At 47.7% G+C, this 13,104-nt stretch overlaps 1 protein-coding gene across 1 annotated transcript; it reads right to left on the bottom strand.

Moving 5' to 3' along the window:
- Window positions 1-339: 339 nt before the first annotated feature.
- On the bottom strand, window positions 340-12,727 carry LOC307062495 (glyoxylate/hydroxypyruvate reductase B-like; the record flags this gene model as incomplete). The annotated part of the gene is given in 10 exon segments (XM_079718198.1): window positions 340-496; window positions 4,691-4,787; window positions 6,252-6,266; window positions 6,269-6,429; window positions 7,892-8,063; window positions 8,132-8,139; window positions 9,410-9,825; window positions 10,034-10,146; window positions 10,332-10,398; window positions 12,719-12,727. Coding segments are annotated over 10 exon segments (1,215 nt in total).
- Between the last annotated feature and the right edge of the window lie 377 nt (window positions 12,728-13,104).

The following is a 13,104-nucleotide window of genomic DNA, read 5'->3' as shown; positions in this document are numbered from 1 at the left end:
GAATTTATCAGGATCGAAAGCAACATAGCTCACTGGGAAATCCGTAGACCTAGTGCAGGCTTTTGGACTTCGGACAAGTAATTCTCTGTGCTCAGTTTCATTACGAATCATAACAACATAACTTCCCTCATACAGCTGCCTTGAGGATGAAGTGAGAGTGTAAGGAAAGCATTTAACAAACTCTCAACGGGTGGTAACTATTATTACTATTCCTTAAGTTTTTCATCTAAGTAGTATTAATTCAATCTATATAATGGACTCTTAGCATACAAAATAAGTGTTTTTTTGCCCATTTAATCTGCCATGTTTTCATCCCATTGAATTCTCAGCCCACATCAATCATTTAAATAGCACTTCATTATGAATAGGAAGGCCATTGAGAGAAGCCAGGATGCTTTCAACCAAATTTTCCATTGTCTGTCGTCTTGCTTGATGAGTTGCACTTCCAACGTGAGGTGTCAGAGTGATGTTCTTCAACTCCAACAAAGGATGATCTCTGAAATACAGATTAATTGAGGAAAACTATTCAGAGTCGTTTCATTTCTTTAATGTCATGTTATGGTTTCATATCCCCTACCCTGAGATGGGGAAGGCTGTGGGAGCCTTATGGCATACTCTTAATGACACCTAGGTATGACCACTGCTCATCTAACCCTGGTTTTGGTGACCCAACATTTCTGGGTGTAAAATACGTACCCTAACTGCACCCAGGCCATTAGTTCACAATTGCACAACATGCATGATGGATTAAATGACACTGACCCACAAGACAAGAAAGGGCCTTGGGGAATTAGGTGTTGATCTAGGCATCATGGGACAAGCTGAATGTGCCTTTAATGGGAATAGCATTCAGAGGGGAAAGATTTATTAACTAGAATTAGCAGATTAGAGGGAGCTCTCTTCCAGGAAGAAGGCAAAGGATGGGAGTTAGCCTGGAAAGATAATGAGGTTTTAGTGAAGTGGGTCAGGCAGACTCAAGCATAATGATGGATAATATTAGCACCCAGGGTTGGGAAAGTGCTATGACCTGGCCCCACGGGCATCCTGACTCTTTTAATACAGAGGCCAAAGTAGGCATGTGGCAGTGGTCCCCATCATAGGTACTGAGGCTCAAGGGGCACACCCTTGAGAATCTTATGGACCCCCAAACCTATGGAAGTTCTCTGGGGGCACCTGTAATTTATATCAATGCAGTTTGACTGCCCTCACCTCCAGGAATGACTGAAGTAAGACATATCCTGTGGTACAGTTAGCAGTGGTAGAAACTATCCTGAAAAACACTCATCCTCCCCTTACGAAGGAGGTGGGCCCTACTATATAACAGCACACGCTGAAAAACAGTACAAGAGTGCGAACTGAGACAGGGTGACTGGCTTTGTCCCAACTGACTTGGAGCCCAGAAAGAACTGAATCACGGCCAACTGTACCAACACCTGCCCATAATAATATCTGTTGTATAGGCAAGAGACAACTTTGTTGAGAAGGCATAGCAAATACCTCTGCAATTGTTATCGATTTGTTATGTAATGAAACTGCATTGTACCATGACAATATTGCAACATGGTATAACACTGGCATTGTTGGTAAGATTTAAGTACCTCATGTAAATAAGTCAGATGATAATACTGACATTGACGATCAATGGGAAATGACTGGCCTGAGGAAATACTAGATTTAGGTAAATATCAGCTAATTTATATACTAAATAGTGCTACACAAGTTCATCATAATGTACAAGTAGTGGTAGATCAAGGGGTTGGGGGTAACAAGTAATCAAATTAGTACAAAAATACAATGGGTTAGTTTCTTTAAATCTATCCCTGCCCCACACTGGCTCCTCCAAATGTTAGGCGAAGTCATACTGATACTATTGCTGTATCTGTCATATAAATACTGTAATAAATGTAGATAATCCAATAAATATCATTTTGCTCTGAGACAGCTAAGGCCAAGGGCCAGTGGCTGGCCTGTGTAGTAAAGAATTACCTCAGCAGGCGGGCTTGGAGTTCTTGAACCCTGCACATTCCAAAGACAGGACTGGCCTTTGACTGGCCTCTGGAGGATAATCTGTGAGCCCTTGAGATATACTGCCTGGTAAGAGTGTCTTATACTTGGGGCCTTGAGCAAAGCCAGATAGTTTATGCTAGTGATTTAATTTGTGGTGAATGCCTGTTTTTGTTCGCCTAGGGCTGTAGGCCAATCTGTATCAGTTTGACCTCTGCAGGGTCTGGAGACTAAGAAGCCAGTGTCAGACATGTGGGCACTCCACACCTACATGACTGACCCCCTGATACCAACGCTGGGATGAGCTTCCCCGGTTGGAAATACTTAACGTGTGTTGTCACCCACCATTGCTGTAGGTGGTGCGCACTGTCCACACCACTCCATCGGGAGGACAACTGGAGTGCAGGCCTGGTTCTCCTCGACTCCCCTATAAGTTTTCTCCCTTTGCTGATCTTAAACTATATCATTTCACTGTAATAAACTGTAACTGTGAGTAGAAAAGCTTTTCTGAGTTCTGCGAGTCTTGCTAGCAAATCATTAAGGCCCAAGGTGATCTTGGGGGCTCCTGGCGCTCTTGGCAAATGAATTTTTTCTTTTTAAAATAATACACAGGGGGCTTTCCTGGTGGCGCAGTGGTTGAGAGTCCGCCTGCCAATGCAGAGGACACGGGTTCGTGCCCCGGTCCGGGAGGATCCCACATGCCGCGGAGCGGCTGGGCCCGTGAGCCATGGCCGCTGAGCCTGTACGTCCGGAGCCTGTGCTCCGCAACGGGAGAGGCCACAACAGTGAGAGGCCCGTGTAGCGCAACAAAATAAAAAATAAAAAAAATAATACACAGTATATCCTTTTGTCAAGCAAAGAATACTTATGTAGTATGACTAAATAACCACAGGTTTCCTACTTTTTAAATTACTTTTTTCACGGTAAGTGGCATCAAAATGTCTCCCTGAAAAACCAAGATGAAAACTCAGACCTATCTGATAAATATCCAGATTAGAAATTAACATGGGTATCTGAATATAAGTTATTCATAAAATAGTTGTTAAACCTCTTGGCCACAAAAATGATTTCACGTGGGACACTGGGAGTGCATCACCTATTAGAATAAACTAAGCTTTGGGATATAACCCTGGTATTTGCCTTGTGACTTGTGAGTAAAAGTTCATTTTAGCAGGCAACAGGGGTGATAACATGACTTCTCCATTTTTGAGTAAGTTGACAACTGTCTACAATGGTCATGCTTCTTTATTTATATTGAAATTGTTTTTCGTTCTAGATGAGTGGCTCTCGTATTTGGTCTTTACACTCTTAAAACTTGAGAACCCCGAAGAACATGTGTTTATGAGGGTGATGCCTGTCAACATTTATTGTATTAGAAATTAAAACTGAAAAAAATTTAATACAGTCATACAGAAGCACACATTTCATTAGCTGTCAGAGTGATGATGTCATCACATGTCCTTAAGTCTCTGGAAGACTCCAATGTACACTTGTGTGAGAAAACATGAGTGGAAATAAAGAACATCTTACAGTATCATGAAAATAGTTTTGACTTGGAAGTTCCTCTCTACTTACTAGATAGGATGCTGCCTGATTCATGAATTATTAAATAAATCCAGTTACACCTTTAAAAAGAAAAAGAAAATTAGTTTTGACTTCACAGACCCCCCTGAAAGGGTCTCCAGACCACATTTTGAGAAACTCTGTTCTGAATAAATTATTGTTTTTCTCAGAAATGTCTGTAAGTACTATGACCAATCTTGATAAACTTAGGTATTAAATTTGGTCATAATGTCAAACATTCATCTGACAGTAATTTGCTTACTGGATAGAAATCAAAGCTGGAGGAATCAGAGTTAGGAGTAGCTGGTTTAATGAATGACAGCATCAAGATTCAAAATAAATGACAGAACCAAGACTCCAGTCCCAACAGGCTGGATCACTGGGTCAAAACACACAAGCAAATGAAATTAAATACAAATAAATGTAAAATTCCACACATAAACTTAAAAAAGCAATTGAGAGCATAACAATTTCAATTCTAGCTGACTAAAAACAACGAGTTAAGGTGCAGTGAGGCTTCGAGGAAGGTGCTGCCAACACAACCTTTGTGTAATTTCTCTACAGTGGTCAGGCCACAACATGAATACCGCGTGCCATTCTCAGGAGCGCATTTTCAAAGGACTGTAAAATCTAAAGTGCTGGAAGGCAAGGTGTCTGGAAATGACATCATTTAGGCTGCAACTGAAGGATATGAAGATACTTAGCCTCAAAAAAAAAAAAGGACTAAGATGAAATGTAGTGGTTGTCTTAAAATACATGAAGGTTTGTAAAGAGGAGAATAATCAGAGTTCGCCTTTGATGCTCCAGAAGGCAAACCAGGGTCGGTGGGTAAAGGGAGGACTACTTGGCTTGATTTGAGAAAGACTGTTCTGTGCAGTCTCCATCCGCGGGGTCTGGGGCCTGAGGGCCCTGAGCACCGTGTCCGCGGAGGTGTTGAAGCCGAGGCCTGACCCACTGCGGAACTAGACAGGTCACCAGGGGCCTGCTGAGGCCCCTCCAAGGCCAAGACCCTACACGATTACAACACGTGGCTCAACATGGTCTCAAAAGCCAAAAGCAACAGTTGTCTGAGGACGGCCCCACCTGGATCGAGAAAACCGTAGATCCTGTGTGGCTTCCTTACCTGGGCAGGGGTTCTGGGTACGTCACATCCAGCGCTGCTGCTTTAATGACCCCAGTCTGAAGGGCTTCCACCGGGGCGTCTTGATCAACTAACAGACCTGGGTGGACGAGACCCCTCCTCGGTAGGTCCCACAGTTAGACAGTGCACTCTGGTCACATTCCCTACTGTTCAAACACGTCTTGATCTTGTCACAGGTTTGACAGGGAGCATGTGAACTTCATTCTGCCACTTCGTTCTCAGACACTGAGGGCCTGCTACGTGCCAGGCAGTGCACTAAACCCTTCACAGATGCTGTCTCGTCACCTCCTCCACCTACCCAGCGAAAGTCAATACTCTTTTTACAGGTGAGGCTGGTAGGTGACATGCTCAGCCAAAGTCACATGCTTCTAAAGCGTCTACCCAGATCTGAGGCCACGTCTGTCTGACCCTGAGCCTCGGCCCTGCCACTTCACCACACCGCCTCCCAAAGCCACTGCAGGATTCCAGGAAACAGCCCCCAGGTAGTAGTTTTAGGCACACATTAAACCAAACAGCCACAAACATCACCCATAGCTGCATTTCAAATACAAGATAGCAGCAGCAGCTGAGAAGGAAACCCCCTCTTCCCAGCAGAGACCTTCAAGGAACCTCCTTCCCGCTGGCGGGCTGAGCCGCCCTACAGGTCAAGACACAGCACCCAGCCTGCCTGTGCTGCTGGTGGAGAAACCTAGTCCCAAGCTCTTTGCTGGGGTGTTTGTTTTTCCAGAATCTTTGTCACCGACCTCTGACATTACCAAAACCATATAATGCACTGGTCCTTCCTGCTCATCTACAGGGTCTGAATTTTCAGAAAACCTTCAAGCATACTAGCTTGGCCCTGTGGGGTTTCATGGCAAGCCCTGTTTTCCTTGTTTTATGGATGAGAGACACAGGTGGTTGCTGGTGATGCCAGCTCTCACATGTCTTCTGGCCCCCGATCCCAAAGGCAAGCCGCCTGCACGTTTGAGGCCAGCACCGATCCTCACGTGTGCTGGCACCCCCAGCGTCACGCACTCCGACACTTTCTTCTTCACAAATGCCACACCAACCCACCAGAAAATCTGGTTATCGCACGGGGCCTAAAGCCTCCTGTATGCAGACACACAAAGCTCTACGTAAATGTCAGAGAACCAACCAAACAAACCAACCCAAAGTTATTTTTTTAAACTGAGGCTCAGAAAATTCATCCCCATAAATTTTGCTTGATTATACGTGGAAGGTCAAACTGTGATTCCGCTACCCAAGGAGATGCCCATACTTGGATCTGAAAACCCCACAGTGTACGATTCTCTGAATACCCCACAGTGTACGATTCTCATTCTTTTTGTTACTAATCTGAGGTTCAAAATGATGTGAAGACAAAAATCAGACGTATTTCTAAATATAAAGTAAAACCCCTTTAACTCACCACCCAGCAGCCTAAGTGGCTTTTTCAGACCATTCAGGGAAAAGGTTGGCTGGGAATGCTGAGAGGATGGCCAGGGCTGGGGGCGCGGCCCTCCTGCACAGCCCCCCAGCCTACACACAGCGGTGGAGCAGGCACCTCTGCCGATGTTGAGAGAATGGCGGTGGGCTCCATGCCACTCAGCTCGCGCCTCCCGATCAGGCCCCGGGCCTGGGGCGTCAGGCCCACAGCCAACATCACAAAGTCCGATCGCTGAAGCAGGTCATCCAGCCTCTCACAGTAAGTGGCCCCAATGTCTTCCTCCTCCTCCGATTTTCTATGAAGGGAACAAGGGAGAAAAACCACGTTCTCTAGTTAGAAATTCATCAACTCCGGGAAGGAGTTTCTGGGAGGAGCCATGGACTCGGTCTGTCCTCCCGTGGGCCAGACCCCCGCCTGGGCCCAGAGGCGGCTGGACCCCGAGGCCAGGGCTCACCCATGGAAACGCCGTGGGCGTCTCTGGGTGCTCTGAGCCCCGTGTCTGTGGGGTGTCACACCAGACTGCGAGCCCCTTGAGGTCAGGAGCTTCCTCTCACTCAACTTGGAGCCCCCAGAGTCTGGTACAAGGCCGATGGTGTCAGACATGCTTTCAGTGACGTCCAGCATTGCTGCATATGGGCAAACATCAGAATTTCCAGAGAAAAACAACACAACGGGAGAGAGCCTGGGAGTGCCATCTGTTCAACAGAGAGCAAGGATCCAAGGGTCTGGTGCAGGCAGGACTGAACGCTCTGTTTTGGGTCCAATCCTAACTCCTGTTGTGGGCACCCCAGACAGCTGATTATTCAACAGAAATTCCAAGCTCCAGGAGGTCACAGCATCCCAGGTAGGCGCTACTGCCCTACAAATATGGAATACAAAAATACATGAATTCTTTCTACACATCTTGGCCAGCGGACCGCCTGAAGGAAAGAGGAATGGCCAGCACACGCTGCCACCGTGCACGCCCCGCCCACCTCACACGCCTTGTGCCGGCCTCTGCGGCGGCCATCACCGCACTGGGAGCTGTGACAGCTACCGAAGCCTCGCCACTATCCACTGCGCAAACAGGGTGACTGAAAAGGGGGCAGTCCTGATGTGAAGTCTCCCAGCTCACCCTGCCTCTGGGAGTGGAAATCTATTCCGTGGCAACAGAAGCCACTGAAAGGCTGTGAACAGCGCCATCATCTGGCCGGTCTGCAGACGGGGCTGAAGTTCGAGAGCCGAGAGCAGCCCCTTAGAGGGCAGGTACGGCAGGTGAGAAAGCGGGGGCCTAGGCCGTTGGCAGGTGGCAGCGATGAAGTGAGAGTGAACAGGCAGGTCTGAGGGTTGTTTTGAGACAAAATTAACAGGACTGGGTGTTGGGCTGAATGCTGCCGGTGGAGTATGAGGAAGAGGGTTTCAGGCTGAATACTGTGGGGGGGAAGCATACACCTGTGTGTTATGTGTGTTTAAGCGTGGACAGCATCTCCCATGGTCAGAAAGAATCACTGTACGAACGGAAAGAGAGCACAGCTGTAGGTGAGCTAAAATCTCTTTTCTCTCTGGTGAAATTTTTTCAATGAAGAGAAGATGATCTGCTGCATGTCTGGGTGATCATAAAAAAACAGTCCCCTCCTTGATCATCAATCCTACTTTTTGGAGAAATAGAATAGGGGAATTGTATGAAAAGTGGAGGAATAATATATCTAAACTATATTTAAGGCAGTGATGGTGCAAGTTCTGCTCAGTTAATTTCAAGTCCATTTTCTGAATTTTACCTGTGTTTCCTGTTGTGGTAGAGAATCTCCATTTCACATGCTCTGGCCCTCTGAGCGACCTTATAGCCAATGCTCCCCATGCCCATAATTCCCAGAATGGTCCCTGTCACTTCTTCACCCATCCAGTTTGTAGAAAAGTTCTCCGTATGTGGCGAAATAGCCAACTGATGACCTGAAATAAACACGATGCGGAGTGGGCAGTGGGGACAGCACCACACACAAAACCCCCACAACCCTCACTGGGCCGCCTGAAGGGGAGACGAGGTTACAGGAAGTCCAGGGCGGACCCTGGGCGCTCACTCATTCCTATCCGACAGCAAAATGTTTCTGCAAGGGAAGAATGACAGGAACAGGGCAGTCTCCTCCTAACAAACCCCAGCCTCCTGGCAGAATGCTTTAAAAGAGCAACTTCTGGAACTTCCCTGGTGGTGCAGTGGTTAAGACTCCAGGCTCCCAATGCAGGGGGCCCGGGTTCGAACCCTTGTCAGGGAACTAGATCCCACATGCATGCCGCAACTAAGAGTTCATATGCCACAACTAAGGAGCCCATGTGCTGCAACTAAGGAGCAGGCGAGCCGCAACTAAGGAGCCCGCCGGCCGTAACTAAGACCTAGTGCAACCAAATAAATACATAAATAAATATTTTAAAAAGAAACAGCAACTTCTTTCACATTAAGGGAGGATTTCTGGTTAAAATTTGTTGGTTTTGGTGTGTGCAAGTGTCTGTACGTTTGTGACTACATGTATGTGTATGTGTGTGTGACTGTGCATATGTTTGTGTGTGCATGTGTGTGTGCATGTGTCTGTGAGTGTGCACATGTGAACCAGCAGTCAGAAAGAGAACCGGCTCGGACTTCCCTGGTGGCGCAGTGGTTAAGAATCCTCCTGCCAATGCAGGGGACAGGGGTTCAATCCCTGGTCCAGGAAGATCCCACATGCTGCGGAGCAACTAAGCCCATGCGCCATGACTACTGAGCCTGCGCTCTAGAGCCCGCGAGCCACAACTACTGAGCCCACGAGCCACAACTACTGAAGCCCATGCACCTAGAGCCCGTGCTCCGCAACAAGAGAAGCCACCGCAGTGAGAAGCCCGTGCACCGCAGCAAGGAGGAGACTCCGCTCGCCGCAGCTAGAGAAAGCCCGCGCGCAGCAACAAAGACCCAACGCAGCCAGAAATTAAAAATTAATGTCCAGTGTGTGGGGAGCTAGGGTTCTGCCTGCTCACTTGTGGGCCTTCACCCCAGGGTAGCATGCTGACCGGCCAGTGAACTACCCCAAGGGCATTTCCACAGTGGTGCTGAAAGTACTTCACATGTTGCGTAGTGAGTGGAATTTGGTGGAGGAGAAAACAGTGTATCAGACAGATCACATGGACTGCATGTGCCTGGGTGCCGAGCTTGGCCCTGACTAGGCTGAAACAACCAAAAGTGGCTCCAAGTCCAGGGCAACAAAGTCCTGGACATGGTGTGAAGAGATCAGGGCCTTATCAGGTGTGATATTAAGTATCTGTCATCTGACCTCTGGAAAACAAGCGTCTCCTGGCTGTTTACTTCCACGACTCTCTGAGCTGCGGCCAGCAGCAAGGCCATCCCCAGGTCTGCTGTGGGGTTGGAAACGGCGTGTGGCGTGTTGGCCGCCTTCACACCAAAGCTGGCAACGAGTCCCGGGTGCAGGTGGTCCAGCCCCGCCCCTACGCCGGCAACGATCTTCAAGGAGGGCAGGCTGCACAGCAGCCCCTGGCTAACGGCCGGCCTTCCGCCCCAGACGTACACGGCTTGGGTCTTTGGACCCAGCTGTGTTTTATTTTCTAAAAATTCTTGCATGGTAATGAGATTAAAGTGTTTCTGCAGATCTCCAGCATGATCTTCACATACACCATGTTGTCCTTCAAGTCCAGACACCAAAACTCCAGGTGGGTCCTGATCGCCCGTGGCCTGCAGAAAGATAGGTGCAATTTCTGCTGTCAAAGAGAGTTTTCAAGAGGACAGCCCATATGCTCTTCTACTGCTCTTCAGATTTTCTAAATTACAACAGGACTGGAATTCATTTTATTTCCTGGATAAATTCCTGTAAAACCTGTAACGCAGCAGAGCTGGACTCTGAAGGTGCCAATGCTCCCATCACCGCCACTTTCCTCCCCACCCGACGGGGGTCTTTATTTCTGCCCTTCGGCTGTGGTGGCAGCCTCCGCGCCCCCTCGGACGGCCACTCCTGGTGATCGCGCCTTCGTGAGAGCCCCAGCCTGGAGTGCACTCCTCAGGAAGAGAACGCAGCAGAAGCGAAGGGGGGGTCCTGCTCTCCCATGCTCCCCCCTCTTCCTGGGGGCCAGGGCCATGCTGGGAGGCAGCCCTGTGCCAAGGCCCAAGTGAGCGAGAGGCAGGACTCAAGAGGCTGGCCAACGGCCTGGGAGCCTGGGGAGGACCGCAGCCCCGGCCAGCACCTTGACTAAAGTTTCCCGAGGGACCCTGGGCCAGAACCGCCCAGGTAAGCCACTCCTGGACTCTGACCTGGAGACACAGGGGGTAACAGAGGTTTGTGGTCTTCAGCCACTAAAATTTAGGGTAATTTTATGCAACAATAACTAACAAATAAAACTGACCATCTTTCACTGTGAAAGTAAATTAAATTAAATTAAATAATGTTTAAGTTCTTTGTTCCTAATTAAACAGAAGATTTTTTTTTAACATTTTATAGCTTTCTTCCAGAAAGAAAAGCAGTTGCTTTCAAGAGTTGAGGCTAGTGAATGCATTTTATCTTTGGGTCACAAACTTAGCTAAAAATGTTTACGATGTGTTCAAAGCTCAGAGCATAATGGGCTAAAAAACTTGTGTTTACTTTTTGGACTTTCAGTAAAAGATTAAAAGAGTTTCATTCAAGATAAGATTTTAGTTATTTTTATAGAAAGGAGTCTCAATTCCTGACTGCCTTAACGTTAGTTGTGGAGCAATGATACACATCCATCACACCATTATTGTCAGTGGTCGTACATGGAAAAGATCCAAGATCCTCCAGATGACTCGTGGCTGCTCCAAATGTGAAGAGGGAGAGAGTCCCAGTTGGGACAGATAGACGCAGCAGGGATGGGAGCACCGGGCAGATTCAAGGGCTCGCTCCATCCTTGGGGTCTGTCTCTTGCTCTATAGTTCCTTTCACAAGCACCAGCCTCTGACCATCTCCACTCACAGCCAGGAGTCCAGCGAAGGAGCATGAGATAGGAAGTGGGACCTGCCATCCACAACCTCCTGAGAAGGGACCTGTGCTCAGAGGAGCGGGCAGGGCCGAAAGACGAGAACTTTGGCTCTGGCACAGCTCTGCGGCTGATCAAATGTCTCCCAGGCTTCCTGCGTTCTTGGTGAAACCGGAGTGATATCAACAGGTAGTGTTTTCTAGTTGCACCGTAAGATCACATTTCATTCTCCTCTCCTAATTTCTGCATAAAGAGAGCTAAGTGGACACGCCTCTGGCAGGTGTCCTTGGATGCACAGTACTGACATGATGGTTAGGTTGGGAGCATACTGACAACAGAGGAACTCACCACAAAGTAGGTGTATTTTTACACAACTGCATTTTGTCTAAGTCAAAAGATAAACCCATGTGTGACATTTGGAAAAGTCAAAAATTTTACAGCTTTGTTTCTGGTTAACTGAGTGATAGTTCAGACATGAAAATGTAGTTAGACTCCGTTTTCTAACTGCTATGTGTATTCTCCTTACACTGTTTAATTTGAACTGCTAGCACAGATTAAAAATTAGTTTTCTCCTTGCGAAATGATTGCTTAATTAAAAAATAAAAGAATATGTATTAACTTTGTTGAAATTGCCTTCAACAGACCCAAGGCTCTAAATTCAGCATTTTCTTCTTTTAAAGTCCCTGTAAAATTGAGACCCAGAAAGAAAAATAAAGTAGAATGAACTTCCAACCTCTTCTTTCAAAGGAAAGTAAGACCGACGTTTGTATAGCACTCACGAGAGGGAAGTGTGGAGGGAGGCATGCAGACCCGTGACCAGTGACTGTGACTGCCCAGCTGGACTCTGGGCCCAGAGGAGGACAGGGCAGGAGGAGCTCTGGGGTAACACAAGTACAGAGAGAACAAATTCAAATCACAGAAGGGGCAAGGACGGGGGCAGGCAAGGGGCAGGGGAGTAAGGAAGGTATTTTTAACTTAAAAAGCAAAAATGAACATAAAAACCAACTGCAGAGAGAAAGAAACAAAGATGGGGTGAGGGCAGAAAGAGGACAAAGCAGGACCAAGTGCAAAGGAGGAGCTGGGCGTTGGGTTCAGGCTGCTCTGCCTGGCTGTGCTTCCCTCTGAAACTCGCTATCCTCCAACGTAAAGTGAGGGGAACAGACAGCCTGGCATGGTGGCCCTGACAGTGAAAGAGAACATTCAGAGCCTGGAGAACCTACTGCAAGCCTTCAATGAATGGGAGTTACTAATGTTTAAATCTGAACAAGAAGTTAGATATTTACCCAAGTGTCTAGAAACAAACTTACACCAAAGAGGGAGACTGAATTCGTACAACACAGTAACATTTCTTAAAATCCTATTTCCTCGGGCTTCCCTGGTGGCGCAGTGGTTGAGAGTCCGCCTGCCGATGCAGGGGACACGGGTTCGTGCCCCGGTCCGGGAGGATCCCACATGCCGCGGAGCGGCTAGGCCCGTGAGCCATGGCCGCTGAGCCTGCGCGTCCGGAGCCTGTGCTCCGCAACAGGAGAGGCCACAACAGTGAGAGGCCCGCGTACCGCAAAAAAAAAAAAAAAAAAAAAAAAAAATCCTATTTCCTCATGAAGCTTCCTCTCTTAATATTTGAGAGGTGAGTCCAATACCACGGCCATCATCCTCACATACCCAACGTGCCAAGACTTGCTTCAAACTGGCGCCAACTGACTTTCATCTTCTCTCCCTGCCACTCCGTCCTCTTACCCTCCCTCCAATCCCTTTCAAAGTCTATCGTGATCTCACCCACCAGGCAGTTCCCAGCCCTGCCTATGGGATAAAATTAAAGTTGTTTGGTTTTTGTCCTCTACAGATCCCCGGCCCAGATTCTGCTCCAAAGAGGCTCAGAAAACAGCCTGGAAAAAAAAAAAGAATTCTCCGTAATGAGGGGTAGGTGACGCCATGGTTAGCCCCTCTGCTTTTATAATCATCCTTAGCTTGATATTCTGGATTTGCTGGAGAAAAATCTGGTCACTCATGACTAGATAAGAGTACC

The sequence above is a fragment of the Hyperoodon ampullatus genome (genome assembly GCF_949752795.1).
Source record: "Hyperoodon ampullatus genome assembly, chromosome: 13".
In the NCBI taxonomy this organism is placed as follows: Eukaryota; Metazoa; Chordata; class Mammalia; order Artiodactyla; family Ziphiidae; genus Hyperoodon; species Hyperoodon ampullatus.
This window is presented reverse-complemented; position numbering and strand designations above follow the sequence as displayed.